This window comes from Camelus bactrianus, chromosome 2 (genome assembly GCF_048773025.1).
Source record: "Camelus bactrianus isolate YW-2024 breed Bactrian camel chromosome 2, ASM4877302v1, whole genome shotgun sequence".
NCBI lineage: Eukaryota > Metazoa > Chordata > Mammalia > Artiodactyla > Camelidae > Camelus > Camelus bactrianus.
The window spans coordinates 97,723,286-97,750,777 of record NC_133540.1 but is presented as its reverse complement, the minus strand read 5'-3'; the positions used below and the strand labels follow the sequence as shown (position 1 = coordinate 97,750,777).

General features: G+C 35.0%; 1 protein-coding gene across 7 annotated transcripts; it reads right to left on the bottom strand.

Annotated features, from left to right (window-relative positions):
- Positions 1–407: 407 nt before the first annotated feature.
- AASDH (aminoadipate-semialdehyde dehydrogenase) lies at positions 408–27,492 on the bottom strand. Of its 7 annotated transcripts, none has more exons than XM_045524967.2 (15): positions 27,406–27,492; positions 24,590–24,862; positions 24,377–24,497; positions 21,116–21,435; positions 17,179–17,371; positions 13,902–14,143; positions 13,417–13,523; positions 12,719–12,891; positions 12,065–12,257; positions 11,290–11,405; positions 9,292–10,087; positions 5,712–5,875; positions 4,404–4,526; positions 3,764–3,895; positions 408–2,347 (listed from the first exon to the last, which is right to left on the bottom strand). In XM_045524967.2, exons 2-15 carry the CDS (start codon positions 24,817–24,819, stop codon positions 1,958–1,960), a joined length of 3,300 nt encoding a protein of 1,099 aa, XP_045380923.2. In that variant the 5' UTR covers positions 24,820–24,862; positions 27,406–27,492; the 3' UTR covers positions 408–1,957. The 7 variants fall into 7 exon arrangements, with proteins under 7 accessions (XP_045380923.2, XP_010964404.2, XP_045380925.2 ...); XM_010966102.3 differs by lacking the exon at positions 27,406–27,492 and adding an exon at positions 27,151–27,393; XM_045524969.2 differs by lacking the exon at positions 27,406–27,492 and adding an exon at positions 27,151–27,393 and having other exon boundaries at positions 408–1,133.

The following is a 27,492-nucleotide window of genomic DNA, read 5'->3' as shown; positions in this document are numbered from 1 at the left end:
GAGGATGTGGAGAAAAGAGAAACTCGTACACTGTTGGTGGTGATGGGAACTGACGTAGCCATTATAAAAAACAGTATGGAGGTTTCTCAGAAAACTGAAAACAGATCTACCATATGACCCAGCAATTCCACTCCTGGGTATATATCCAATAAAAAACAAAGACACTAATTCAAAAAGATATATGCACCCCAATCTTCATAGCAGCATTATTTACAATTGCCAAGATACAGAAGCAACCTAAGTGCCCACCAACAGATGAATGGATAAAGAAGATGTGGTATATGTATTTGATGAAATACTACTCAACCATAAAAAAGAACGAAATTCTGATATTTGCAACAACATGGCTGGACTTGGAAGTATTATGCTAAGTGAAATAAGTCAGACAGATAAAGACAAGTACTGTATGATATCACTGATATGTGGAATCTAAAAATATAAAAGTAGTGAATACAAGAAAAAGGAAATACACTCACAGATATAGAGAACAAACTAGTGGTTACCAGTGGGGAGAAATAAGGGAGAAGGGACAAGATAGTGGTAAGGGATTAAGAGATACACACTATTACATGTAAAATAAATAAGCTACAAGGATATATTGTACAACACATGGAATATAGCCAATATTTTATAATAACAATAAATGGAGTATAACCTTTAAAACTTGTGAATCACTATGTCATAACTTACATATTATACATTAACTATACTTCAATATAAATAAATAAACAAACAAACAAACAAACAAATCCTGCTTAAAATAGCCCAAATTGACTTCTACTGCTTGTAACCAAGAACTCTGGCAGGTCTGATAATTGAGATTCTACTGGTGAATAAATGGACAAATGAAATGATACTGCAGCTGACTGTACAATTAGGGGAAAGGTCAGCAACAGAGTATAGCTGGGGTTGGCTGGAATGCTGGGGGACATATCCTTGGCTGTCACTGTTCACTGGCTCCTGTGGCTCTTCTCAGTGTAGTCTTAGCTTGTGGCTCCCTCACCCCATGGCTTCTCCAGCAGACAGCCAGACTGATGTAGCAGCTCAGGGCTCCCTAGGCTATAAAAGCAGAAGATGCCAGGCCTTCTTGAAGTTTAGGCTCACAAGTGGCACAGTGTCACCATCACTGCATTCTGTTGGTTAAAGCAAATCATAGATCAAGCCCAGGCGTAAGAGAAGGGGGCTGCAAAAAGGGCATGACTAGCAGAGGAGATACAGTTCCCTGGGGGCAATTTACTACCAGGTAAATGGAAGTATAAGCAAAGTGCTATGGGACTAAAGAAGCAACATAAAGCATTATGAGATAACATGATACTTAGAAGTATATACAGTTTTTCTCTTTCCTAGTTTTTTCCGTGTTCCCTATCTTCAAGCCACTGAACAACAAAAAAGAGTGTTACAACAATAAAATCTAATAAATTGAAAAACACAGGTGTAAAAATATTCACCATCCAAGTTCATATATCAAAAATTGAGAAAAGTGTGTCCACTTGAAACTATACCGTGTATATGTTATTCCACATTAGTACTTTGTTCATTTAAAAATATTAAATTAAGGAACCTAATTTGATAAATAAATCCTATCTTTGAAAACCGTTTGTTATGAATCTCAGTATAAATGAGTGAATGGTGGATTACCTCACAGACTAAATTTTTAACCCAGCAAGTATATTCAGATCATTTTTCCCTGAGGTCTTTTATAACAAAACCAAAGTAGAACATCTATAGCCTAATTTAAAAAGTCTTACTTAATATGTTGATGTGTTTTGTTCTATAATTCCTTTTAAAAGCATCTGTTGCTCCTATAGGAAGTAAAATAGGGTTATTTTCCAAGAAAGCATAACAGACAAGTTTCTTAAACAAAATATAATCTTTAACATAAAATAAGACTATTTGCATCCTCTATAACATAAAATATTTTCAAACATCTCACAGATATATTCTAGTAAGGAGTGCACTATTTTTGTTTGCCACTCAATAAATCCAGACAGTAAACATAATTATTTCTACATCCAATAATAAGCATTGATTCCCAGACCACAGGAGAAGAGAAAACTTCTCCAGGAAGTTGATACACACTTTGCAACTGTCCACTCTTAGATTCCAAGATCCATAGTTTCCCATCAGTAGATGCTGCTGCCAGCAACATTTCATTGCTACGATTGTGGTTATGGAAAGCAAATGGTGTTGAATACACCCTTGAAGTAGTTTCAAATTTCCACTGGAGGTGACCTTTCATACTACAACAGTAGATAAAGCAATCATGGGAACCAAAAAATATTTCTTGCTCTGATGCTGAGGTACATGGAGATGAAAATATTGGTTCATTGGTAGAGAATTTCCATACCTGAAGGGTGATAAAGGCAGAAGTAATTCATTCATCTCAACAATTCTGTAGAATAAATTTTTATAAAATTCTTAATAAAATGTGAGAGATGTAGGCTATTGAATGGTAGCTATACATAAAGAAAATAATGGCTTTCTCTGAAAAGTAGCACACTCAGATTAGACCTCTGTTCCAGTAGTACAATCTAGCATAAAATGTACTAGAGTGTCATTATTACATGTCTTACTATTATTACTGCCATGCATATTATGAAGTAAAATTCATTTTGAACCCATTCAAAAGTTATTACTAATATGTTCAGAGACACTGAGTTCAAAGATAAAACTGCACTGAGTTTTCAATGTACCTTGTTAAAAATTGTGTCTTATTCTAGTTTCCTAAAGTAGGAAGAAGGAAAGAAGTACACTGAGAGGAAAAGTTTATGTGCAACAATTTAAATTAAAGCTTTAAATAAAAAAGCTTGTGTGTCTACTCTGTAGATATGTACTATTTGCTTATTTCAAAGCAACTACTGATAAACCTGTCAGCCAATATTTAGAAGAAAACACACAAGGAAGAAAAGGCATAAGTCTAAAGTAGTGTTTACAAATCCATACTAATAGCAGTATAATAAAAAAATAAAATCAAATAAAGAGTGGGCATATTCATGAAATAAGACTTGTAACCTCAATTCTGTCCCTGATTTAGACAAAATCAACTTTTTTTTTTTGGTTCATACAGAAAATAAAAGGAGATGGGTAATAGCAGTTGCCTCTTCTTACATTTTAGAAATCCAAAGATGAGAATATATTCAAATTATTTTATAAATAAAAAATATTAAATGAACTTAAAGATTTCACCACAAAGTAAATGTCACACAGAGCAAAAGAAACTGCCAGGCTACAATGGGCCAACTTATGTTAGAGCTAGTACACTCTCAAGTCCACAAAATAATCCCCCAAATCAAAAACACAGTAGAAGCTGTGCCATAGTCACTTGTGGATACTTAAAAAATAGAGACTATGACCCCAACAAAAGACCTAATATATCCCAGATGGAGCCTACCCTGCCGATCAAGAAGCTCAAGCTGGAACCTCTATACAGTGGAAATTGGGTTATGTAACAGATCATGTTTTTATAGAAAAAGCAGGGGTTTCTTTCAATTTTCATAACCAGAATAGAAGTTATAATAGAGTTGGCTAAAAACTGGTAACATTTTCAAATTGGGGAACGAGGATGGCAAAAGTAAAACAATGTTTGGATAGAATCTTTTATATCTGGTATAGCATCATTTAAAAATTAAGAAACCCATGGCTTGACAATGAAAACAGAACTAGTTTTCAATACGAGCTGAATGATGTTTAAAATTTTACTTCAGTTGTTACCACATACTACACCTTTGAGAAAGATAAGTAAAACAGAAACAGAAATTCTTACCTGTTCTCCAAAGTGAGTAAAGCAGAGTAAATTCCCATCTACACAGCCAATGCAAATATACTGTAGGCAACACCGTGGGGAAGAAAAGAGTGGCTTTCCACATGAATATTCCCAAACTCTGTTCCCAGTAGCCTGTCACGGGCAAAAAGCAATTAATAGCATTTAAATCATTCTATTAATCAATTACTCTTTATAAAAAAAACCCTCATAAATCTCCTAGTGGTAAAGCTAGAAACATCAGAAAATGCTACAATGGCATGCTGACATTATAAATAAAGCTAGTACACATATACACAGCTATAAAATTAATAAGTATCATTTATGAGAGCTCAGATAAAAACAACAATACAACCAGGAAAGAAATAAATAGCACATAAACTCTGTCCTTACAATGGACACAAAGTTCTTGATGGGACTGAGAACATTCTGTCAATTAAAAAATTGATAAAAGACATACACAGAACTTAGATTTTCTCATCTTTTTAGACTTCATGTCAATCATTTTTAATGAATTCTGATTCAGTAACATATGAACTATATCTAATTGAAATCTGCTTCAAATTTTCAGAATTCAAAGCAAAAATTTAAAAATATTAAAGAAAATAACTAATAATATCAATAACCACTACTTTATGCCTACAGGATTTATAGCCAGTAAAAGTCCTCCCAGTGTAGCAAAATACAAATGGTGTGGAATCAGGCTCAAACAAGGAGAAGAAAAAACCGTTCCTCCGCATTTCAACTTCCAAACACACTTCTTTTTCTGCAAATAAGAAAGTAAATTAAAAAAAAAAAAGCAAATTACTGGGCTTCTGCTGGTGGTTAACATATCCACATATCCTGTCCTTCCTGATCTTATGTCTATTTAGTTAATATGATTTTTATTTTTAGTATAAAAAACATACTCACTGTGGAGAATCAAGTTAGTATAAAGGAATTGACAAAGACCACCACCCAGAAATAACCACTGTTAATATTTTAGCATTTTCCCTTGTGATCTTTTTAGTGTGTGTACACACACACACACACACACAGTTTAATATACTTGCGATCATTCTGAATATACTTTGTATCTAATTTACCTCACTTATTTTGTAAAACTCTTTAAATATTAATCCCGTAGGAACATAAAATAATTTCTCTCTCCACCTTATCATTGAAAATTGTTTGGAACTAATTTCTTGTATTATAAACAACTTGGAAATAGACATACTGGTGCATATATTTGTCCATGTTTCTTATTATTTTGCCAGGATAGATTCCTGGAAGAAGAATTTTACTAAATCAAAGGATAAGAAACTGCTATGTAAAGTCAAACTGTTTTCCTCAGAGGCTTACCTCCCACTGCTCTCATCAGCATTTAATGTTATCATTCTAATCTAATTATCATTTGCTTCTCTATCTCAAAGTTTTAAATTTTCATTCCTTTGATTCTTAAAGGCATGAAACATTTAAACATTTACTAGCCATTTCTTCTCTGAGGTCCTGTGCATTTATATCCCTCACTTATTTTTCTCTCTGGGCCTTTATATTTTTCTTATTAATTTGTATTTGATCTTAATTTCATGTACATTTAAAAATATGAGTTTTAACTGTCACATTTCTTACAAAAGTTTTCCCCAACTTACTTCTTTTTAATTTTATAATTCTTAAATTTTATGTAATCAGGTCTTACTGATAGTTTTCTTTGTGATACCTCTCAATTGTCAAGATGGTAAATTCTGAGTTCTTTATATTTCAAGACTCTATGAGTAGTAAATTTATCTTTGAAAATTTGGTAAGAAAGTTAAAAATATCTTACGACTTTGAGGGGTCTTAAGATATGTCTTAATCTTTCCATGTGACAAACTTGGGAAAGTTAATACTTGCTCCCTAGTCAACACCACCTGACAGTCTCACACTCTTCTATCAACATTTATGGTATGAAATTGATGAAGTGATTTCTTACATAAATATCCAAAGCATATGCATGCTGGTCATGAGATCCAATGTAAAGAAGTCCTGTGGTTGGATCCATAGTTGCTGAGCTTTTGACAGCATCCTCAGTAGTAAACATCCAGTATTGTTCTCCACTATTACTTTTCAAAACATAAACTAGCCCATTGTAACAGCCTGTTGGGAAATAAAATATAAAAGATGAGATATAGATATGTCACTGGAAAATAATTCTTTGGCCTAAATCATGGTAATATATATATTCGATGTTCTTCACGTGTACTTGGGCTCTGTTTGGCTCAGATTTGCATTTCAGCAAAGCAGAAATTGAACAGTAATCAATTGTGTAGAAACCTATTTAGCAGGTATAACCTAAATTTTAAAAGTACTATAAAGCGCTTCACTATTGAGAAAACAATGAACAGAAAGCATGATGCAGCAGAAAGAGGATTTAACAGACCTAGAGTCAGATCTCCTCATAGACATCCTTTGAGCAAATTACCCAGCATCACTGGGCCTCAGATTATTTTTCTGCTGAATGTGGGTACATCTACATCCAGGGTTATTGTGATAATTGGGATAAATGCCTAGCACATAAAAGGTGTTCAAGAAATGCTAACATTAACAGGAGCCAATGTTTATTGACCTTTCATCTCGTGAAGGGTAACTACTCTAAGAATCTGATATGTATTAACTCATGTAATCCTCACAGTGAAGTGCTACTGTATGCACATTTTATAGATGATAAAACTGAAGCACAGAGAGTTAAGCTACAAGAGGGTTAAGGGCAAAACTACTCAGCTAATGAGTGGCAGAGCCAGGATTTGAGTCTGAGAAGTCAAGCTCCAGAGCCTATTCTCCAAACAACTATACCAGACTGGTTTTTCTAAACTGCTGCTATGCATGAGAAGACAGGGTGGGAGCCGCTGACGTGGTGTAGCCAAAATAACCCACATACAAGTAGGAGTGGTCAAAATCTACAAAGTAAAGACCACTCAAGTTTCTGGACTGCATGTAAATCTGGGGAAGTGGGATTTGGGCATTGGGCCACCACTCTAGGCAGCTCTGCCTATGATTATAACCAGTGCTGCTCACTTGAGGCCCCATTTCCAGAATACGTTCTGTGCTTTTTTCTGGCAGTTACTGCTTAGTAGCAAGACAGCGTCTACTTAGTGATGGTGAAGACAAATGTCCTACATAGTGCAGCACACCAGCACTCAACTGGGTAACGAAAAACTTCTTTCAGTTCAGCTCCAGAAGAAAAATCTTTGTGACTTTGGGTTAGGCCAAGATTTCTCAAATATGACATCAAAAGCATGATCCATAAAAGAAAAAAATAAAGTGGACCTCGATGAAATAAAAAAAAAAAAACTCTTCATAATACACTGTTAAGAGAATTAAAAAACAAGCCACAAACTAGAAGAAAGCGTGCAAAACATACATCTGATAAAGCACTTGTATCCAGAATACATAAAGAATTCTCAAAACTCAGTAAGAAAAGAAACATAACAATAAAAAAAGGGCAAAAGATCTGAACAGACACTTCATAAAAGATGTACAGATGGCAAATAAGCTCATAAAAAGAGGTAAAACATCACTAGTCACCAGGGAAATAAAATTAAAACCACAATGAGATACTACTCCATAACTAAATAGTTAAAATCTTTTAAAAATTTAACTGACAATACAAAGTGCTGACAAGGCTGTGGAGCAACTGGACCTCTCATACATTGATGGTGGAATGCAAAGTAGTTCACCTACTTTGGAAAACAGTTTGGCTATTTCTTATAGTTAAACCTACACTTAACATACAACCTCCCTTTCCTAGATATTGAGCTAAGTGAAATAAATACTTACATTCACACAAAATCCTACTAACAGATAGCAGTCTTACTCATAATTACCAAACCCCAGAAATAACCCAAATGTAAGTGGATAAATAAACTGTGGTACATCCACACAATGGAATACTCAGCAAAATAAACTACTGATGCATGCAATAAAATGGAATGAATCTCCAACATAGTATACTAAGTAAATGAAGTCAGACTCAAAGCTACATACCGCATGATTTCATTTATATGACTTTTTGGAAAGAGTAAAATTATAGGGACAGAAAATAGATCAGTGGTTGGGGGAAGGAGTAAGAATTGGAATGACTATAAAGCACAGGAATTTTTTGGATTAATGAACTCCTGATTGTTGTAGTGGTAACATGACAGTATGCATCTGTCAAAACAGAGTCAACTGTATACTAAAAAGGGTGACTTTTACTGTATATAAATTAAAATTTTTAAATTTTTTATTAATATAAGTGACCATCATGTACCACAGGCTTTGGGTCTAGACACCTGGGATGCAAACAGTAATCTCAATGAGCTGACTTTCATGGATAGGGATTACTCATGATTACTCACATATGTAATTGAAAGTTTCCTGTACTATAATTTTCAAAGTGTAGGTGTTCAATAGGGAAGGATCAAACTCAGATTCAAGTAGATCTCAGCCAGGATAACATAAGTAGAGAGATACATTTCTAAGCACTTCGTCTGAAAAGCTTTGGTGAACAGATTCCATGAACACTCAAGTGAAGCTTAATGTAGTTTGAAGGGCAAAAGGAGAGTGGTAGTCAAGGAGAAATTATACCTGGACCCCCATATCTCTGTAAAGTAAAAAGTCATCTACACCTTAACAAAACTGAGTAGCAGGCAGTAGCTAACACTTAATGAGCCCTTAGTCTGTGTCTAGCAATGTATTAAAGGATTCGTAAGCAATTATCTCATTTAATCCTCTCAAAAGCTCTATGATTATTGTGGTGGTTTTAAAATACGTCCACAAATTCTTTGATATTCTTCCTTTCAAGAGGTGGAGCCTAATTCCCCTCCCCTTAGGTGTGGGCCAGCCTTAACAGAATAAAGCAGAAGTGACAGCATACAATTTTGGACACTAAGTCATAAAAGTACTGCATTCCTCCTTACTTACTCTCTGAGATCACTCCCTCTCAGGAAAGTTACCTGCCACGTTGTGAGTGCATTCAAGCAGCCTATGGAGAAGGCCACATGGCAAGACACTGAAGCTTCCTCCCAAGAACCAGCAAAGAGCTGAAGTCTTCTGTTAGCACCAATGTGAGTGAGCCATCTTGGAAGCAGATTTTTCCAGCTCAAGTCAAGCCTTTAGACAGTTGCAGCCACATGAGAGACCCTGAGCCAGAACTTTCAGCTAAGCTCCTCCTGAATTCCTGACCCACAGATACTGAGATAATAAATGTTTAATACTTTATGCTATTAAGTTTGGGGATAATTTGTGAAGCAGCACCATCTTTTATATATTATGCCCATATCCTCATGAGAGAAATGAAGTTCCAAGAAGTTAAGCAACTTATTGAAAGTCACAGAGCTGGTAATGGCTTTGAAGTTAGGGCCAAATCCAGAAACTGTGACCCAAGGCTCACATCGTGAATCAGCATACAGTTAACTATTATTCCTTGACAGCAACCAAACCTACCATACATAGGTTTAATTTAAATTGGTCCTACTAGCATTTTCACATGGTAATTAAATTTAACTCTATAAACCTCAAATTCAGAAACTTACCCACTACAACAAAGTTTCCACACTTAGATACACATGCTGAGGATTCAATTCGATCTCCCAAAGTCTGTTCCCATTTCACTTTCCCAGAGTAAAGGTCAACTGCCATCATTCTGTGAGAATGGGAGCCAATGTACACAGTCGCAGATGACTTATCAACAGCTGGTATTACAACCAGAGGAGAAGCATCCACACATTTGCCTGTGTCTGACCTCCACCTCACACGAAACTCCATTTTCTCAGCCCCCATCACAGGTGTTTCCTCTTCAGGAACGTCTGCAATACAGGATGGATCTTTTGATGTCCCAATAAGAGCTGGAGGATTTAAGCTTTTCATATTTTGAATATTAGTTTGTGAAATTAAATCAGAAGAATAGGCTGAAGGGCAATGTTCCAACGTAGTTAAAAACCTAGTAGTATTCAGAGAAAAAATTTGACTCCCTCTGCTTAGTGCCATAAAAGCATTTATCTCACTGTCACAATTTAAAGACATGACAGATTCCTGACGTAAAGATTTTCCATTGTTTTCCTCTTGATTAACATCATTCAGTTTTCTTTTTGTAGCATAATTCTTGCTAAATGTCAGATCTTCATCTGGAAACACTGTCTGAAGGATGTGATTGTAAATCTCTAAAACAGAACTGCTAAGAATAATTTCCAGAAGCCCAGGTACTGATGTGCCAACAAGGTTTTCAATCTCACTGAGGAGCCGTATGGACTTCAAGGAATCTCCACCACTATTTAAGAAGAGTGACTCATTAGGAACTTTCAGAGGATCTTCTGAGAAATTCAGAACAGACTACGGATTAGAGAAGAAATATGGTGAAGTTAAAGGCCTAAAACCAGAAGAATTCAGCATTTACAGATAATATATAGATGACAGTACCTACATTAATGAGATGAACATAAGACACACAAAATAAATATTTTTAATAATTAAAATAAACTTTAAAATTATTTTCTGTATAGTAAAGAAGACCATCATTATGCTACCAATTTTGTCACAAACTTACCCCAGAATTGCAAACTATACTTTCCTTTTGAGCAATTTTTTTACCCATACAATTGGGAGTGGAATTATAAAGACATCTGATTTACTAATTATAAAGCCTACAAGATGCTAATATCTGATATTTCTATAATATGGGAACAATTATCATCATCAACTTCACATAAATCAAAATTATTTCCAAGAATCTAAAAAAGAAGTAGGTAAGACTTTTATCTAGATATCCTCTATTTTCAGATGAGACTATATAATTACATCCTCTTTTTAGAATACTTTAGAAAATTCCGTATTTTATCAAAGAAAAATTATATTGAACCTATCAACCATAGATAATAAAAAATATATATTTCGAAATAAATTTTAATTATATATAAATTGTTGTACATATATCAATTATACATATATATGTATGTATGTATATACATATCTCAATTCCCTTAAGCAGAAACATATGTGCTGTTATTGACAGTTCTTCTGGAATAATGGTGTTAAGACTATTCCACGGACAGTGGTATAGCAAGATGTGGCATATTTTCTTAACTCTGACAAGTGCTACTGCACTCCACTGCTCCTCTTAGGGAAAAGTTATGTCAAGATAGGTTTTGTCTACTTGTGCCTTTTATGACTACCTCACTTCCAATAAATTTCTATACGGGGAGCTTAATCTAATTATACAGTAGAGAAACTAACTCTTACTTTAATACAAATTGAATAAATGAAGCTATACTACTTAACATCTGGACAGCAGTAACATTCTTAGAAAATTTTATCAGGCTTATTAGGATGCTATCATTCCCTGAAAATACACAATGACCTCCTTATAATAACAAATTTGTATCTTAGAAGTTGTACCTTGGGGGAGGGTACAGCTCAAGCGGTAGAGCGCATGCTTAGCATGCATGAGGTCCTGAGTTCAATCCCTGGTACCTCCTCTAAAAATTAATAAATTACCTCCCCGGCCCCTACCCCCCAAAAAATAAAAAAAGTTGTACCTTCCACAAATGCTGTAATTTTTCCCACAGTTCATCTTTGCCATTGAGCTTCCATTCAGACTTTAAGTTTATGTAGTTAAAATAAAACTTATTTAACTCAGAAACATCAATTTTGCCTTAAAATTAAAAAAAATAACAATTTTAAAATTTCAACTTGAACCCTTCATATCTTCGTTAGTCACAATGCACACATTTCTCACTGTAAAGGTTAGAAATACTACAGAATAGTTTGTCTCAGACAATCACTAATACAGAAAGCAGTGCCATGCTACCGAGAATGTAGTGGGTAACAGATAAGAAAGCAGAGGCTAACATTGATCTCATTTAAAGAGTTACAAAAATGGTACTATTAACTGAGCAAGTACGGCATCTTGAAATAAATATTAAATAAAGATGAAATTGGGAAGGTAACAGAATATGGTGATTACACTTGATCTTAGCCAAAAGGCCGAGAAGCGATCAGAATATGGTGATTAAGAGCACGTGTTTTGAAGTCACACAGTCCTAGACAGAATTCCAACTCTACTACTAACTAGCAATGTGATTTGGGGAAATTTATTAACTTCTTATGCCTTATTTTCACATCAGTAAATGGGAATAATACCACCTATTCACAGGATTTTCTGGAGATAAAATTAGTTATACAAAGCATTTGACAGAAGGCCTACCACAATACATATTAGCATTACTTATAAGGACTTAAGTAGCCTTTAAACTAGTTATGAATACAGTTAGTATCATTTGGCACCGAAACAGCTGCATCAAACTATTTTACCGTGAGATGTAAGTGGTAGAGAATCAATCAACACAAGCTCATCCGGGATTGCATGACTTGGAAGATACTTCTGCAGTTCTTTAAAGATACAATCCTTCACTAAATCCTTTTTGGACACCATGAACAGAATTAATTTTTCCTGATTATACCATGTAACTGCACAAGACTCCACTTCTGGAAGACCTTCAGCAATCTATAAAAGAGATTATCCCAATTTGCCAGTGAGGACATTTTTAAAAACAAACTTCCTAAATGCTCAAACTTACCATGTCTGAAATCAACACAGTCAAATTAAATTCTGGAATACACTAGAGACTTTTTAAAAGAACTGTCTGCTGCTATCACTATTACCAGCACACAGGGTTCTTAATGTTTTCCAAAATAATAGACCCTACAGCAAAATAAACCAATTTATTTTCACAGTTATCAAAATCTATTTTGTTACTTATTTCAAAGACAACTCTCTCTTCATGTTGAGAATGAAGTGCAAAATGAATTATCCATATCTTCTATTGTAATTGATCACTAAAACAAAAATCATGGTTTAAACAATATTTATAGATACTTATAGAGAACCCTGGCACAGAAAACTAGTGATAGCTGCCTCAAAAATCTACAGATATTAATAGATATTTAATATTTAAATAGTTCTACCTGTTGCACAAGTTCAACATTAAGACGTTTGCCATGACGTTTGATCTGACTGTCCTTTCGTCCCAAGAAAAATATCTCTCCATCTTTCACAGTCACAAAGTCTCCTGTAGCCCGCATTGTGCCAAGTGGTACTGTCACTTCATCATCGAGAAAACACACTCTATATCTGCCACCTTCACAAGATATAACCAGCAATAAAAAAATAATAAAAAATTCACAGAAAATATAATAAAATCATCAAATCAAAACATCTCCAAAAGTTCAGTTACTAAGGTTCAAAGTTTGAATAGTTATATAAAAAAGGGGACTCACTTTTAAATGTTATCTAATAAAATTACACGTAATAGTAACCTTGGTAAAACTGCAAAGAGATAATACAAAATTTATTTCTAAAAACATATATGTGATTAAAAACATTAGAATACTAATTAAATAGAATTTTGGCTATAAATAGAAATATAAAGATCCAAGTTACAGTTTCTAAATTACTTTTACATTTTTCCTCAGTGTATTAGACATTGTTATCTGAAATAATTAAGGTAACATTAAATGTTTCATGACTATAAGAATGAGATTAAAAACTACCATCGCCAAAAAGAATACTAGACTTAAGAAAAATTGGGGAAAGAATAAAATTAACCCATCAGATCTTTTTTCTTCAAAAAAAAATTATTCCCAGTCAACAAATATATAACAACCTAAAAATACTTGGCCAATGCCTTCTTGAATTGTGAAACCATTAGTATCTCTGACTTCAATTACTGTTCCAAGCAGTGGAAATCCCAGCTGTACAGGCAATTCACATCTATGAAAACACAACAACCCAAACCAGATTTAAAATTTTTCATTTGAATAGAGTATTTCCCAATGTATTTAAATCACACTGAACCAAATAAAGAAAAAAAAATGTTTTGCTATGCTACAATTCAAAGACTGCTAAGAGTTAAAGGTTAGGTGGAAAGGCTATCGTGTTATTTATTGCTGTTTAGTTACAAAAAGTTCTAGCAGGATCTGTAGCACCAGTTATAAGGAAGGTTCTGAATTCCCAGCTTAAAATTCAAGATAAAATATTTGTGTTTCTAAAATAATTACCCCAGTCCCTATAAAAAACAATATTTGTATTAAGATACTAGAAAAATACAGTTTCTCTCTACCTAATTTAGTAACTGAAACCCTTACTTACTTCAAAGTAGAGTTAAGAATCTTCTCTGGAATTCTGTAAAAAGTTGCCCAACTTGACACCTCTGTAATACCATAAACATTAAAAATTTGAGTTTTATTGCCTACTTCTCTCCAGCTTTTGAGAGCAGTTAACGATGGAAATGCTTCACCACCAAGGGCTAATACTCGAAGGGAAGTATTGGCTGATAAAACAGTTGACTTGATAAGCTGAGATCCAAATCTTCTAAGCAGTGTCGGTGTTGCCTACAGATATATTAAAAACAAATTATTTCTTTCTCTTCACTTCTTTAAAAAAATGAACAATGTAATGATTAGTTCAAAGCTTAACAATGAGAGTTCACATGGAAATTAAGGCTGTGTTTACTAAATGGCAAATCATATTTGAAAAACTACTGAAGCAGCATTATCTTTTTAATGTGGATATAAATTTTGCTTTAGCAAAAAACTTAAGCAAAATATTGTTTCATTATAGTTTAGACAAAGAAACTTAAAGATCAAAAGGACAAAATCCATAAATCAATTTACATTTCCTTTTCCATTATTTCTATGTAAACAAAGTATATAAAAGGGTTAAAAAAAGTGCCTAAACAAAACAAAGTGAATAAAGATTTAAAAAAAAACCTCTATCGAGATAATATAATTGATACACAATAAACTACAAATACTTAAGAGTGTACAATGCAAATTTTGAGATATAAGATTGGTGAAACCATCCCCTCAATCCAGATAATGTATGTATCCTTCAACCCTAAAATCACTTATGTACTATTTGTACTTCTTCTCTCCAACTGGACCCCTTCTCTAGACAACCACTGATCTATTTTCTGTCACTAATGATCAGCTGACATTTTCTACAATTTTATAAGAATAGAATCATACAATATGTATCCTGTTTTGACCTGGCTTCTTTTACTCTATGCTGAGTAAAAATACTTTATGGTTCATGTTGTACGTATCAATAGCTCACTCTTCTTTGTCCTAGTCTGTTCAGGCTACTAAAAGAAAACACTATAGACTAGGTAGGTTATAGACAACAGAAATGTATTCCTCACAGTTCTTAGAGGACGGAGGTCCAAGACTGGGGTGCCAGGCTTCAGATTTCTTGCTGTGTCTTCACAGGGTGGAAGAGGCTAAGGATCTCTGTGGGCTCCTTTTTTACAAGGGCACTAAATCCCATTCATGAGGGCTCCAATCTCATGACCTAAGCATTCCCAAAGGACCCATATGAATTTTGGGAGGACATAAACACTCAGACCATAGGACTTTTTATTCCATTGTACAGATCAGGACTAGCTTTTGCATTCCCATGTAAAATTTAGGATCACCTTGTCAATTTCTGCTCCAAAAAAGTCTACCAGGATTTTGATAGGGACTATGTTTAATTTATAGACCAATTTGAGGAGAACTGCAATCTTGACAATATTGAGACTTCCAATTAATAAACATGAAATGTGTCTTCATTTATTTAGCTCTTTAATTTCTATCAACAATGCCCTGTAGGCTTTCATTGTACAAGCCTCGTTCATCTTTAAATTTATTCCTATTTTAGATACTATTGTGAATATAACTATTTTCTTAATTTCATTTTTGTTTTTTCCCATTATGTAGAAATATAGTTGATTTTGCATATTGCTCTTGTATCCTCCAACCTTGCTAAAACTTGTTTATTAGTTCTAGTAGCTCCCCCATGTTGTCTGCAAATAGAGATTTTTACTTTTTCCTGTCCAATGTGGATGCTTAATTTCTTTCTTCCTTTTTGCCTTACTGCACTGGCTGGAACAACCAGAATAATGTTGAAGAGAAGTGAAAAAGCGAACATCCTTGCCTTGTTCCTAATCTTAGGGTGAAAGCATTCAGTCTTTCATCCAATAATGATGTTAGCTGTGGCCTTTTTGTAGATGTCCTTCATCATATTGGGGAAGTTCCCTTCTATTCGTGGTTTGTTGAGTTTTTTTAATCACTGATGTTGGATTACACAAAATAATTTTTCTGCATTTGTTGACATAATTACATATTTTTTGTCCATTATTCTTCATGTAGTGTATAGCATCAATGGATTTTTGGATGTTAAATCAAATGTGCATTCCTGGGACAAATCCCACTTACTCACATTTGATGAAATAAAACTATTTTTAAGGACAAAAAGAAAAAAATTTTTTAAACATAAAATTCACTCTCTGCCCATTTTGGCTCCAATACCCACCCCTTTTAGTGTGTAATGTGCACCTGCATTCTACATTAACCAGACCTCCTTAGAAGACACAGGAACACCTGCTTGAGATTGTGCTAAAACATTAAGCAAGGAGATCAGACTTAGAGAGGTATAATTCACTAATCTGACATAGAAGGAAAGTCTCTTTTCCTTTAGTAACCATCACTCAAATCTAGGTACTTTGCAAATATTTCCTGAATTTTATAAGAAAGTAAAACTTATATTAAAATCTTAGCCAGATTCACAGAATACTTCACCAACAGATGAGAATTTATACCACTGATACCCAGGAAGACACACTCCTATACACATTTTATTTACATATACATATACATAGATAAACACACACACACACACACACACACACACACACACACACACACACACACAGAGTTTTTTATAGGATGAAAAACACATTGCCTAAAAAGAAAGTCAGTTGCATCAAATTTTCTCTCTGGGGCAGAAATTTAACATCCTCTCAAGTCTCATTATACCACTTAAAAATCTGATATTTTAAACTTATCATGATATGCATATAATTTTATTAACTCTCTCTAGTATTAATAACCACTTGCAATGTAGTATCTTAAAGCCTGTGTATCAATCACATACTTTCAGATACACATTTTTTAAATCTTTAAAAATGCCAAACATAAAAAATACTTGTTTTTGTAGGTTAACATAAAATATACTAATATAAAAATCAGAAAATCTAAATTTCTAACTCAATTATAATTTAACTTACTTAAACCAGCCTTTAGGGGGAAATGCAATGAACTTAAAACTTAACAAAGGAGAGGCATATCCCAACAGATCTGGGTAAAAGTCAAGTTCCTTTAGTTATTACAGTATGTACAAAATGCACAGTAGAAGAATTTTCTAGACAGAATGAACTGATTTTTTTCATTCTCAAACAAAAAGTGACATCTCCAGGAGACAGCCCTTGATAATCTAACTAGATTATCACTAATCCATTAAAAAATTATAAGAATATAAAATATTCTCTAACACACTTAACATGTTGAACAATAAAAGACAAAATGCTTCATTTGTTCATAAAATGTACCTGCAAAATAGTCACTCTGTGATGGGAAAAGAGAACAGCAGCTAACTTTGACGGGAGCACTTTGACAGAAGTTGGTACAATAAGCAGAGAGGCACCACTTGATAGAGCAACAAATATTTCCACAACAGAAGGATCAAAAGTCAGAGGTGAAGCCAGAAACAAATCATCTTCGTGTGTGATTTCAAACAGCACCCTAAGACCAAAACAGAATGTAATTATGAGAAATGCTTAACATTTAGTAAACAAATAATCCTAAAAAAAATTTATGGCCATTAAGTTTCCAGATGTTAGCCAAATTTTATTGTTCTTAGATTAACCAAAATGGTGCTATTAAATCTAGAACTCTACTCCCTAAATGTAAGGATTAAAAGCCATTTAAAGCAATATCCACTTTTTTTTTTTTTACCATTTTATATTTTATACTTGATGGTCTTCTGATATGTCAACTTGGCCGGCCTGAACTACAGTCTCTAGTTTCCTTTCTAGTATGTTTCTGTTAGGGTAGAAGACAAGGATATTCTCTCTTGACAGCTGGAGGACAGAAGAGGGGCAGCTGTCATTCTGTAGCACACATGCCTTCTCCCAGTTATTCAATCAAACACTAATTTAGGTGCTGCTGTGAAGGGATTTTGTAGATGTGACTGAAGTCCCTAATTAGCTGACTTTAATCAAAAAGGAGGTTATCCTGGGTTGGCTGGATTTACTTAGCTGGAAGGCCTTTCAGAGTGTTCAGGCTTTCTCTAAAGAGACTCCCAACAGCAGCTGGATTAGCAATTACTCCCTCTTCCTCCGATCCTCTTTCCTGACTTGCCTGTGGACAAGCATATGCTCAGGGGAGCTCCAGTCTGTTCATGATGATCTCTTCCTGATCGTCTACCCAATGGACTTCAGTTTTGCTTAGCCAGCCCTGACAAGTGTAAGCCAATTCCTTGTAATAAATCCCTGATGTAGCCTCCTGGTTCTGTTTTTCTGGTAGAATCTTGAATTATTCTATACTACTTATTTAATGATGCTTAATATAGACCTCTGACTCCCTTTTCCCACCATTTGACATTTTCTCTCAGGATCTCAACAAAGAGCAGAACAGAATATATGTGGTTAGAATTTATAGAGCACAAATGGTCAGTGTTGAGCCAATGTCACTGCTTCAGTTTAAAGACACAAACCCTACTCTATCTAAAAGCAGGGATTACCTTAACTTCAAAATATCTCCAAGTATGGTCATGTGGGGACCCACTTGGAAATCCAGGGTTGGTAAGATTATTTTAAGCTGAAAACATTTTGGATTTAACAGATGCAGAAAGAAGTCTTCTTGGAGATTCCCTTATCTGACTGATAGCAGAAACTTCTGGGGAATGAGACTGTCATAAATTCCGTCTTCAGAGTGACTTTTACTCCCAGAAAGTACATCAAGAGTTAACCTACCATAAGTTCCCTCTACAGGGGATTTTTATGGCCCTGAAGACATGAAGAAAACTCTTCTCACCTGCGTAGACCAACATTATGAGTTTCTTATCTCCTTCTGTCTTTCCTAAAGAAACTTATTTGATTTCTCACAGAAGCCTTTTCTTCCCTTCCCTTTCCCCTACTAAGTTAGGTAGATAAGCCCCTAACTTGAACCATTTAATAATGCAATTCAGAACATGCCACCCCAAAATATGCTCTGGCATCTAGACTATTTTGAGTTAAAGGCACTTGAAAAACAAATACAAGAAAAACACTCTGATCTTTCTTTTTTCATAAAAGCAGACGAAATTCCCATAGGAATGTCTTCCCTTTACCCAGAAGGACGATGTTCTTATCATCAAGGATAAGAATGTGAAACCAAGAGAATTCTATACAAACAGACCTTGTTAAAATAATTCTTATCTTCCTTTAGCCTCCCCACATTAAGTTTAGTCACTTTTCCACAACTGCTTCTGTTTAACCTAATATCAAGCCTTGACATTTCTTTGGTCTTCATTCCTTATGAAGGATCCTGAATCACATAAAACTTGTATTACATAAATTTGTATGCTTTTCTCTTGCTGATCTTTCTTTTGTCAATCTAATTCTCAGGCCTAGCCAAAAAGAACCCTAAGAGGGTAAAAGGTGATGAAATAAAATTTACATTGTAAGGCAGGACAAGAAAATTTAAACATAAAATTCTGCCCATCTGGGCTGTCCCCCCTTCCCCTAACGTGCAGTGTGCATCTGCACTACACACTAACCAAACCTCCTCAAAGACAGGAGTGCCTGCTCCACCATTAAGGATCATTTTTCCCCCTTTCTCTGACTCTAGCAATGTAACTTCTTAAAGGAATAGCATTCTTTCCCCACTCTGTAGGGAGTCGTAATGATTTGCTGCTCACTTTGTACATGCTTACCTGGACTTTGGTGAACTTTATGCAAAGTAACAGCATGTCTTTTTGTTGTTGTTGAAGTATAGTCAGTTTATAATGTTGTGTCAGTTTCTGGTGTACAGCATAATGTTTCAGTCAAACATATGCACATATTCCTTTTCACATGTATGTCATTTTGATGTACAATCCTTTGTCTTGAAAATGTGTATGAATGTGCCTTTGACTTCTAACAGGTGGAATAGATCTCAGAGCTTTCTGAGAATCTATCTCCCAAGTTATATTCTTTAGTTTGGCTCAAATAAAATTCCCTCTTTTCTTCTTAACTTGATTATTAAATTTTCTTCTTAAATCAATTATTAATTGAATTTTCTTCAACAAAGGTAAAAGTTTGCTTCCCTTATAATGAGCTAGCTATTTCTTTTGTTAGTTTCCATATGTATATGAATACTTTTTTTGTTAATCATAAAGAATTTATGTAATTTATTATAAAAAGATGACAGCCTCATCTTTCCAAGGCTCTCTAAAGAGGTATTCCCACCCAGTATTATAAATATCATCTCCTCCCATCTCAAAATATGTTCCTCCTTTACCACATTACTACCTGATTTTTCAAACCAATCCTCTCTACCAATTCTCTACCCTTAGCCTATAAACCTCTCCCATCTAAAAACAAAAGTAAAAAACTACACCCTCCCAGAATTCTTTCTCTTCCATTAAAACTTCTTTCTAGAAAACAACACTTCACATTTTTTAAATCTCCATTTCCTTATCTCTTATTATTCTCTATCTCTAGTCTGTAATGTCTTCAGCCCTGGGCATAATAATTTTTATACTGATTACATATTAAAATATTTTAGGTATACAGAATAAGATATTTTGTTAAAGTTAATTTCACTTTTTAAATATGGTAACTATAAAATTTTTAATTACAAAAAACCTACAATGACATAACATTACATGTGTCTCATGAGGTTTCTATTTGTTTCCTCCTTTGATTTCCTAAGGCTACTCTCCTCTGGTTTCCTTCCTCCTCTATTTCCTTCTTTCTTTGAAAGTTGAGAATTTCAACTTTATAGAGACGTCTCATCTTCCAACTGTAAGAGCAAAAGCAAAGTCAACAATGCTACAGGAGTAAACTTAATGAAATGCAAATTTTTTTAATGTTCCTTGTCATCTTTTGGATGAAGTCCAAACTCTTCAACAGGGCATAGCAGGCTCCTGCCCCCTCAGGTCATAGGACCCCCACCCTTCCACGCTGCAGCTCAGCCTCAATGCACACTAGGAGGCCGAACTCCTTCTTTCTCCCACACTTCTGCTGGTACCTCTGCCAGGAATGTTTCTTCCCTTCTTATTAATAATTAAGAAGCAAAGCTTCCAACTTTATCATTTGTTTGTTGTTTGGCTCCAGGTTTGGATCAAACAGGTAAAGAAAGCCCTGTTCTGTTGAGAACTAAAGTTCAGACGCAGCTGAAACAAGAGACTCATTACTCGGCACTATCAATTCAGGAACAAGAGTTATAAAGAAAGATGTTTCTAAATTCTTTTTTCACTTTAAAATACAAGTTCTGAAGAAGAATTCTAAGGACAGAACTTACCGAAAATGCTGGATGTTTGGCACGATACATGCATGAGGGACTCGGACAATCTTAGGTGTCCCTGTTGTGCCCGATGTGTGGAGAACATAGGCCAAGCAGTGCTGGAGCCTCACATCCATGTGCTCGTCTGACTTCTCTTCCATGCGGTTCTCAGAATTCATGCTCTTCGTCATTTTTCCTTTTTCATATTTCTCTTTTCTATCATTTAGCATCAAGCACACTTCGTCATTTTCCCAGTGAAGTCTGAAGAGTACTAGGTCACTATGTTCTACTGTAAACGTATCATAGTTTAATAATGTTTCAAAGGAAGATCTGAATTTCTATGTGAAACAGGGAACAAAGTTCACAATATTAATTTGTTAAAAGAGATTCTTTTTTATACAGGATATGAAGTATTCATTTACTCATTCAACATGGCTTTTTTGTTTTTTAGTACAGTTCAGTTGACCTTTGAACATGGGTTTGAATGGCACAGGTCCACTTACATGTGGGTTTTTCTCAATAAGCACGTACTACCTGATCCGAGGCTGGATGAATCTGGGGATGTAGCACTCCGCATACCAGGGGCTGTCTGTAAAGTTATAGGTGGATTTTCCATTGCTTAGGAGTCCGCACCCCTAACCCCCATGTTGTGCAAGGGTCAACTGTACTTGCTGTGTATCCAGGGATAAAAAGAGAAGTGAGAAACCTCCAAGAGCAAAGTGCTGTCATTATTTTCAGACCCATCTTTAAAATAAAGAGACATAAAAACAAACATCTACAGTGCAATGTGTAAGTGCAATAATGAAATATGCTTTAAATGTGAATGGGGACAGAGAAGGCTAAACTTAACTCCACCTGAAAGTCAGAGACTGATTCTTCATGTGTAATGTTTGTTTTAAGTAGCTATTCTCCAAACAAAGAAGAGGGGTACTTTAGACAAACCATCACACACAGTATCTGACCTGACAAAGCTGGTGTTATGGAAAATAGTAAGCTGCAGAACTCGAGGAGAGAGAGGTGAGTCATGTTATTGATTGGAGATGAGATGCTAATCCTTAATAACTGCACAGTCAACACTAAGTAAGGAGTTTAGACCTTAACCTGTAAGTGATGGGATCCAACTGAAGGTGGCAATGGCATAAACTAAACTTTGCCTATCAAGGAGAAACTGATATGCAAGACTCTAAAAACTGAGCACCTTAAATGAAACTTTCCTAACAACCCAGATACGCTCTATGGGCCTGAACTAGTCCACTGCAACAGAAGCGGACAGAAAGGTTCTATGAACAAAGAATCAACAAAGCTTGATGACTTCTGGGTAAGGAGTGAGCCTAAGAAGACTGCTGAGTTTCTGGCTCAGTTATCTAATGGATGGAAAGATTAATACAGAACTTTCCTTTGAATATATCTTTTTAGGTTGATAAGCAGCAACTTAATGAAACATAAAAAGAATTCACAATAAAGAAATAAGTATAAATGAGAGGAAAAGGTCAAACTCCAGGAGCCAGCAGGGTTTTGTATTTGTTCTGTGTGTATCAAGTGAAGGGTGTGGTATGTCCCGTAATGTCAAAAAAATTAAGGGCTCACATATTCTTAAGACATGGCTCAAAAACCATTCTCCTCCATTAAAATTTTCCCCTATCTACTAGATTGCATATATTTCTCTTAGGGGAATATCACACTATGTAGACTTAGGAATACTACCTTCTCTCTCCAACTACATAAGCAAATGGAGGGCAAAAAACATGTCTTAGGTTACTTTCACATACCAGTGCCTTCCCAAACACCCTGTCACTGATGCAGGGTTTCTCAGTCTCAACACTACTGACATTTTGGATGAGATAAATCTTTGTGGGGACTGTCTGCTGATTTTTACCAGCATCCCTGACCTCTACCTTTTAGATGCCAGCAGCACCCTTTTTCCGTCATGACAATAAAAATTACCTCCAGACAATGCAAATGTCTCCTATGAGGCAAAATCACGCCCAGCTGGGAACCATTGCTCTAGTGGATCTTGAGCATACAGTAGATGCTCAACAAATACTTCCTGATTGTTTCTGTGTTAAGTGAAGGAAGAACACCTATACCATCATCGAAGTCACGGAATAGGAAGCAACATACTTTCTGTGGGGTTTGCTATGTATCCAACTCCTTCCTATATGAAGTTATAAAGAATAGCTTGATTAATTAATTCTCACACCTAACCACCTTGACTATAAAAATTTCACCAAGGTTGTTTAAAAAATGAATATCACATCCCCTTTTTAGTTTTGCTTACTTGTCAACAAATAACCAATCTAAGGGAAAGAAAACTGTGGCCAGATACTAATATATGTGTATTTAGAAAATATTTATTAGTTAATACTTTAGTTGTCCCTTTCCAGAGGCCTTCCTCTAAAATCCATGATTCTCTAGGAAGTCCTCCATGTATCTCAAGTTCTTGAATCATCTTACTACATATAGATATAGATGCACACACATATACACACATAGGTGGAATGCATTTAAGTTACCTATATGGTTCATACAAGAAATGGGTAATAACAGGCTAAATTGAAAATACCTTCTATAGTGTCTTCTCTTTGGTTAAAACAGTATTTCATAAACAGGGAACAAAGAAATAATAATGAAACATGTGCTGTTTCTTGCTTAACACATAACATCAACTCTTGCCCCTTAAGCAGTGTTTCTTGGCTAGATCTTTGGTTGGCAGTCACTTAAAAGTAAGGAAGTAATAAATTTAGCTTTCCAGAAAGGTCTAAGTGTCAATCTCTTTTTCAAATCTAAGCTTGGAAATAATTCTTTAATGTTGCTGACCACTGTAAATTGCCATAAATACACAAAGATAAAAGTATCAAGTATTACAAAAGTTTCCTACTATAGGAACTACTTTGGAAAGAGAAATTCAAAACAATGCACAATACGTTATTACGAGGCTAGAAGACATGTTGATGCCATTGAGCAGTGGTTCGCAATGAATGGAGCATGCAGGTTGGAGGGTGCCTCTAGAAGACATCTAGCAATGTCTGAAAATAATTTTGGATGTTATAACTGGGATGTACTACTGGCAACTATTAAGTGGAGGCCACGGGTGTTGCTAAACATCCTATAATGTACAGAACACTTTTCACAACAATTACCCAACCCAAAATGTCAACAGTGCTGAGACTGAGAAACTGCACCAAGTTAGTGAATCTGGAAATCAAGACAGGGGATGGGACCCCTTCAACTGAAAGGTAAGTATAACACATTAAAAACAATTTAAATACCCACACTTACATTAATTTGCTGTTTTTCAACAAGGACATACTTTAGATCACATTTTTTAATAAAATGAACTGATAATGCTGGTGGTGAATCTGGATCAATAGGTGCATAAGCAGCAGGGACCTGGAGAATTCTAAAGAAACAAAGTACAGAGTCAGCATAGAATAGCTGTTGAAAGCAATCTTACTTTTAAGATACCGAATTTTTAGTTCTAAAAAATATTACCCTAAAATCCAAGAGGGTAAGTTTATCCCAGGTTGACAGTAGAGACCAATTTCCCGAATTCCTTGAAAGTCACAGTGTAACAGCAGAAAATGTGACAGTTCTGAAGCAGTGTTAACCACAGTCTTGAAGGTGTAATAAACCGGAGGCTGGTTGTTACATTCATCAAAACATACAGCTGTTTTATCCGAATAAAGGGAGGCAGCCTGATGTACCAATTCCTGAAGAGTCATTTTACTGAAGTTTATCTGAACATCACTGAGCAGAGAACTCTACCTATATTCAGAAATATAAGGGAGACAAGGAGTTTCAGGGAGTTTGTTGGAGGGGGAGAGAGAAAAACTTTTTATATAATCACTCCTCACAAAAATAACTATATCAAAGACACACAACTAAAGAATCTCTGAACTATGAACTGTCTATGGTAACTTTGCTGAGAACTTTGCTGAGAATGTTGCTGAACAATGAGGTTGAAATTTTGATACAGTCAAACTAACTTCCTGCCAGAGCTGGAAGAAATCTGGGAGGGGGATGGTACACATTGATGAGGATGAAACTAAAAATGTAGAATTCTCTCTCAACATACCACAATGTAAAAAAGAAATAGATTATAACATTTAAAAATTAACCAGTAAAATCAAATTTAAGGCACCACATGCTTAATTTTTTCATTTTTCTTCAGTTGTTACAGATTGATTAAAATACAGCAGTTAAAATCCTGTATGATGACTTTGAAAAGACTAATGCAAACAAAGTCTGCTTTTAGGAACTGAACTTAGGTGAAAGCAAAATCAACCTTTGATAGAGAAAAAACTACCTAGATCCATCAGTTTCAGTTCCCTATATATAAACTGTGCTTCTAACTATGTAATACTTAACAGAGGTCACAGCAAGTCACTTTTACAATTGTCAAAAAGCTCTTCATACTTTAGTTTGATTTTTAAATTGCCAACAAATTCATTAAATTTAGTCTCCAAATATAGCATTAAAACTCAATAAACTATTATATAAACACAATGTTCTCAGGGCTTCTCAATGCATATGATATAAAAAGGAGATCTGAAACAGGATTTCATTGGAGAAACTTTAGGGATGACTGAACAAAAAACCCCTCACAAATGCTAGTATTTCCTCAAAGGTAAAGTGATGTTTATTTTCCCCTCTGTAAACTTTATTTTCCAGATTTCAAAGCAAGTAAGATTTAACAGTCTATTTTAATTATTAATAATTATAATTATTTATATATATATACTTAGTTGAACTCATTTACCTATTGATTCATCCACGTTATTTAATCAATATCAATTAGAAAAAAAAAGAAAAAAAATCAATTAGAGAAAATAAAACATTCCTAAAGAGAGCAAAATGAACCAATAATTGCTGACACCCATAAGATTTGGAAATGCTATGATTTCTAAATAAAAAATTTTTAAATATAACTCTAGTACTTACAGTACTTTTAATAAGCATTTCTGTAAATATCAGCTTTTTGTGATGTACAAGATAAAAATTTTAAGCTTTCCTCATACACACAAATGACCATTATATAAACATAAGGAAGGCTTTCCTTAGCATGTACTAAAATTATGGGAATGAGTCCACTTCACAAGATTCAGTTAGTGCAGAAGGGAACTTTCTGCTACCCTCTCTCCAAATGAATAACAAATCACCTACATTACAGAATGTATTATAACTAAGGCATTTTTAACAAAAAGTTATAGTCTATGTGCAAAAATAATGCAGTTTTAACTCAAAAACACATATAGCAGTTAATTTTCCACATGAGGACAATCTGATTAATATATTATGCTCTAAAATTAGTTGACATCAAAGTAAGGGGCAAGATTACAAAATATATTCTTAAAAAAGAAAATGCCATTTTTTATGACAAATTACTACACTCACCACACATACCCACATAATTAAGATATTTTTACACTCTTAATTGACAGTTTCCCAGTGGTTGCTAGAGAGAATTACTGCAAAATTTATCCTTGTTGTCTAAAATTTTATTTTCATTAACAGAATGAAAATCATAAATATATTCGCCCCATTAGAGAACAGCATACTTGCTGGATTTCTGGGGCCATGCAAGAAGAAAAAAAAAAGCAAAATCCGGTAAACAGATTATATATGTAATGGGATCATCAAGTTTTAAGGTATTTGCTACTTTATTTACAAACTGTAGAGGCTATTTAGTCATTTAATCTTAAGAATGTCAACAAACTCTATTGCTCTGGGGACTCACCCTAGGTTATTGGCCATTTTAAAGACTGATAAATAATCTAGAAACCTAATTTTCCCCGTATCCACCGGTTTCTTAACTTACATTATGTGACTGTGTTTAATAACAATGCACTTTATCTCTTCCAATACATTTTTTCCCAACACGCTAGCAAGACGGGGTACACTTATTTAACCATTTGAAAGAAGGCGCAGAGAGTCTAACGCAAGGTGACTCTGGAGAAAGCACACAGGTCAAGTTTAGTCTTTGCACCACTCCACCCCGCCAGACACCATTAACTTAAATCCGAGGCCAGGCGGTGGCCCCCAACTAAGCAAACCTGTGCGCAGCCAGCCCCAGGTGTCGTCGTACTTCGCCTCCCTCACACATGCCCCACCAGACACCGCCTCCAGCCGAACCCACTCAGAAGGCCTAGGAGTGAGGGTGCAGTGAAAAGGTCAGAGCCCATCCAGGCCTTCTAAAGACAGTCCAACCGTGACGCTCTTCACACACAGAGAATAAGCCATTCACTACACCCAGGAGTTAAAGAAGTCCAACCGCGCAGCCAGCCGGGAAATCAACGACGAGGGCTCACCTGTAAATATTCCCCGTCGCTTTACTGACGTAAGCAAGAGCGACCCGGGGCAGGCTGCGTTGCGCTGCCCCGCCCCTTCCGGAAGCT

Excerpts from the sequence above, each read along its gene's own strand:
- AASDH (XM_045524967.2), bottom strand. The coding sequence starts at position 24,819 with ATGACTCTTCAGGAATTGGTACATCAGGCTGCCTCCCTTTATTCGGAT. Across the intron at positions 21,436-24,376 it reads TTGAAAAACAGCAAATTAAT|AAATTCAGATCTTCCTTTGA; the intron begins GTAAGTGTGGGT and ends TGTTTCACATAG. Across the intron at positions 13,524-13,901 it reads ATTCTTAACTCTACTTTGAA|ATGTGAATTGCCTGTACAGC; the intron begins GTAAGTAAGGGT and ends GTGTTTTCATAG.